Here is a 3,999-nt window from a genome sequence, read left to right as displayed (position 1 = left end):
CCATGAAGAGCAGTGGGCAGCTTCCAGTCCTTTTCTATGAAAGGCCACCTCCATGTCCAAAACATCTGACCCTGTTCCCTCCATTGCTGCCCCAGCTACCCAGGGAGGAAGCTGGGGCCCCCTACCCAGGAAATTACTTCTAAACCTGTCAAAGTCTTGGTGGGGCTGTGCTGGGGCTCAAGGAGGCCACAGCCTCAGAGGTGCGGTTAACAAAAGCCAGGTTCCTTAATACCAGCTCTACCTTGAAAACAATTTTCCATGGCAAACTTCTCATTTTCAGCAATTCTGCACCTGTGTCAAGCAGCAGAGCTGCGGTAGGGGGCTCTGCCTGTCCCTGTCTAACAGGAAGTGTCAGTGAGCTCAAACTGGAGTTTGGGGGAAGAGGAAAACCAATGCTGGTCTTCATGCCCTTCCTGACCACCCTCCTCCTCAGGCACATTCAGAGACCTGGTTTGAAGACCCTCAGATGATCCAACGCTGGTGCAAGGTGGGGATTCTCAGGCTCTGGTACCTGCTGCCTCTACTGTGTACGGAAGACCTGAGGAGGTAGGGGTTGCTTTCTTTGAGGGCACCTGTGTTTCTGCATGTGCATCTCCATTTCCTGTGGTCACCCTACTTCAACTCCACCGAGTTCACAATGAAAAGGTCAGAGCCCCCTACCGCAGGGACCCACAGTTGTCTGGTCAGCAGGAAAGGGGAAATTGGAACACCTCTGCCCACCTGGAACAGACCACCATGTCGGACCTGGAACAGACCACCATGTCGGTAGGGGCCTCCGGCTTTGCCTATATGAAATGGTTTTGACCATGGGACAGTTCTTCCAGAAAATTAAAGGGGCAGGGAGAGAGGATCTCAAATTCAGGGCAAATAACTCTGCATTTTCAGGCCCATCCTGGACGCCTCGTTAGCCAAATGGAGATCTGCACTAGACATCCATCCCTTTTCACTCTCGTGAAGACCTGTCCCATGGTTAAACCCATTTCATAGAGCAGGAACCTGAGGCTCCTACAGGCTTGGTGGTGAATTACAGGTTTGTCCAGGACGGAGCATCGCGGTCCTAATTTCATCTTTTCCCATTCAGCTGCAGGTCCTAGAGAGTAATGAAAGGGTTGGGGAGCACACAACCTGAGATCACGATGGTGGCAGAGGGAAAACCAAAGGAGGATTTGGGGATTGGGCTAGAGATCCGAGGGTTGGGGGTGGAGCTGGAAACCTAGAGAGGGCAAACGAGGTGGGAAAACGGGGCGGGGCCCAGAAAGGGCTACGGGGCGGAACGTGGGGCACGCAGGACCGGTGGGTTGAGAGGGGCACCAGCCGAGAGGTGGTGGAACTGGCGGAGGCAGTGGGACCAGCCCGGCTCCCGCCATCCTGGGGCGCGGTGCGGGGATGGGCGGGCGCTCAGCGCTGTGCTTCTCGCCTGCTGGTTAGGCGGAGCAGGCTGAGAGCCGCGCGTCTGCGCGCGAGACCCCCGGGTCCCGCCGCCCGCGGTTTCTCGCGCTGCGCTCGCTCCACCACGCTCCGCCGCTGGGGTGGGCATCCCCAGACATGAGCGCCCCCGCGACGCTGCCCCCCGGGGGCGAAGAAGGGCTCGAGACCACCTGGCCCCCGGCGGCTAACGCTAGTCGCGTCCCGGCAGAGGAGGAGGAGGATACGCGGTCCGACGGCACCGGGACGGCTGGCATGGTCACCATCCAGAGCATCTACGCGCTAGTGTGCTTGGTGGGTCTGGTGGGCAACGCCTTGGTTATCTTCGTGATCCTTCGCTACGCCAAAATGAAGACGGCCACCAACATCTACCTGCTCAACCTTGCCATCGCCGATGAGCTCTTCATGCTGAGCGTGCCTTTTGTGGCCTCATCAGCCGCCCTGCGCCACTGGCCCTTCGGGTCGGTGTTGTGCCGCGCGGTGCTCAGTGTGGACGGCCTCAACATGTTTACTAGTGTTTTCTGTCTGACCGTGCTCAGTGTGGACCGTTACGTCGCGGTGGTGCACCCTTTGCGAGCCGCCACCTATCGGCGTCCCAGCGTGGCCAAGCTGATTAACTTGGGCGTGTGGTTAGCGTCCTTGCTGGTCACCCTGCCCATCGCGGTCTTCGCAGACACCAGGCCGGCTCGGGGCGGCCAGGCAGTGGCTTGCAACCTGCACTGGCCTCACCCGGCCTGGTCGGCAGTCTTCGTGGTCTACACCTTTTTGCTGGGCTTCCTGCTACCGGTTCTGGCCATTGGCCTGTGCTATCTGCTCATTGTGGGCAAAATGAGAGCTGTGGCACTGAGGGCTGGCTGGCAGCAGCGGAGGCGCTCGGAAAAGAAGATCACTAGACTAGTGCTGATGGTAGTGGCAGTCTTTGTGCTCTGCTGGATGCCTTTCTATGTGGTACAGCTCCTGAACCTGTTTGTCACCAGCCTTGATTCCACTGTCAACCATGTGTCCCTCATCCTCAGCTATGCCAACAGCTGTGCCAACCCCATTCTCTATGGCTTCCTCTCTGACAACTTCCGTCGCTCCTTCCAGAGGGTTCTCTGCCTGCGCTGCTGCCTCCTGGATGCTGCTGGGGGCGCTGAGGAAGAGCCCCTGGACTACTATGCCACTGCTCTCAAGAGCAGAGGTGCGGCAGGATGCATATGCCCCCCACTCCCCTGCCAGCAGGAGCCTGTTCAAGCAGAACCCAGCCGCAAGCATGCCGCCCTCACTGGGACCACCACTTTCTGAAGACCCTTTTCACCTTCCACCCAGCCTGGCCACCTCTTTCAGGGGCTGCACCACCTGTACAGCCCAGCAACTGCACTTCCTGGATGCTCACCTAAAGAACAACCACCTGTTCCCACTTAAACCCTCTCCTCCCAGCAGTGTGTGACATCCACAAGAGCACTGAACTCCTCTACTGTTCCCCTCTCCCCAGGACTCTTGCTTTCAGGAGAACGCCGTAATGGGGGTAGGACTTCTCTGGGAACTGGGCTAGGGTGTTGACCATTTTGGAGCCTCTGTCTATTTTTGGAGGGGTGGGAAGCAGGAGGTGGCTATAGGGGAATAGCCACCTGTGTGTGACTTATTGCAGTGACTGCTTGGAAGAGGACTCAGAAAAGTAGAGGCAGGCAGTAGCCCTTGCTTTTAGCAGGCTTTTTGCCTTGTGATGGGAATCTAGCATGTGCAGAGAGAGAAGCAAGGAAGAACACTTCCAAGCATATTCCCTTTGCCTGTTCCTGGGCTCCCGTTGCTAAGTGAGATTTCTGTGCAACAGCCTGAGGCACTTGTTCTGTGCACCACCTCCCCACCATCCCCTGACCTGACACCTGCTTGTAATCATAAGTGTCCAGATTGGTATCCAGGGCTAGTAGCAGGTTTCCTGTGAGTGAAAAAGGTTTGTAAAGACATGCTGCAGGGTTTGCTACAAGGCATAAAGCCAGGTCAGTAATAAAAAAGCAGAGGATAAAATCACATCTAGCTCCTATGATGTGTTTTTCCCCCCCTGATCCTTGGGTGTGGGAATGTGAGACCTCATTATATCCCCAATTTATACCATGGTGGAAAATGGGAGGGGACAGGAAAAGAACAGAGTGAAGGGAAGTCAGCCCACATTTTGAAAGAGGAGCAGCTCTGTCACTCACTATTTGAAAATATCGACATTCAGTAAAACATCAGCAGGATGTAGCTATTAAATGCAGACTGAACACAGTAAAAGGCTGTGACTTTGTGTCTGGTAGGTTAACCAAAGCGTGGGTTATTTTTTGCTAAAATGAAAAGGCTGCTTGTAAGCAGCTTTCCCTCTGATAAAAGCAGAGCAAGGGGCTGAGAAAATACTTGTAACACTTAGGTTGGTATCTGGAGTGAGAATATGTGATTACACAGGGTCTGAAGTGCTTTTTGGGAGACCCCCCACCTGGCTTAACCTAGCAAAAGATACTTTTAGGTTTGTTTGGGACTGTCCTGATGAGCCAGAAAGATATGTCAGGTGGGAGGGGGAAGAACAGTCCAAGGGTGAGCCCCTTTGTATTTCACAGT

The 3,999-nt window shown here is 55.2% G+C and overlaps 1 protein-coding gene across 1 annotated transcript; it reads left to right on the top strand.

The window, feature by feature from the left end:
- The first annotated feature begins 1,545 nt into the window (after positions 1–1,545).
- Sstr4 (somatostatin receptor 4) lies at positions 1,546–2,709 on the top strand. Its single transcript, XM_027922575.2, has one exon. It carries the CDS (start codon positions 1,546–1,548, stop codon positions 2,707–2,709), a length of 1,164 nt encoding a protein of 387 aa, XP_027778376.1.
- The last annotated feature ends 1,290 nt before the right edge of the window (positions 2,710–3,999 follow it).

This window comes from Marmota flaviventris, chromosome 2 (assembly GCF_047511675.1).
Source record: "Marmota flaviventris isolate mMarFla1 chromosome 2, mMarFla1.hap1, whole genome shotgun sequence".
NCBI lineage: Eukaryota > Metazoa > Chordata > Mammalia > Rodentia > Sciuridae > Marmota > Marmota flaviventris.
This window is presented reverse-complemented; position numbering and strand designations above follow the sequence as displayed.

What these genes read in the sequence shown, in the direction of transcription:
- Sstr4 (XM_027922575.2), top strand. Translation starts at nt 1,546, where the DNA reads ATGAGCGCCCCCGCGACGCTGCCCCCCGGGGGCGAAGAAGGGCTCGAG.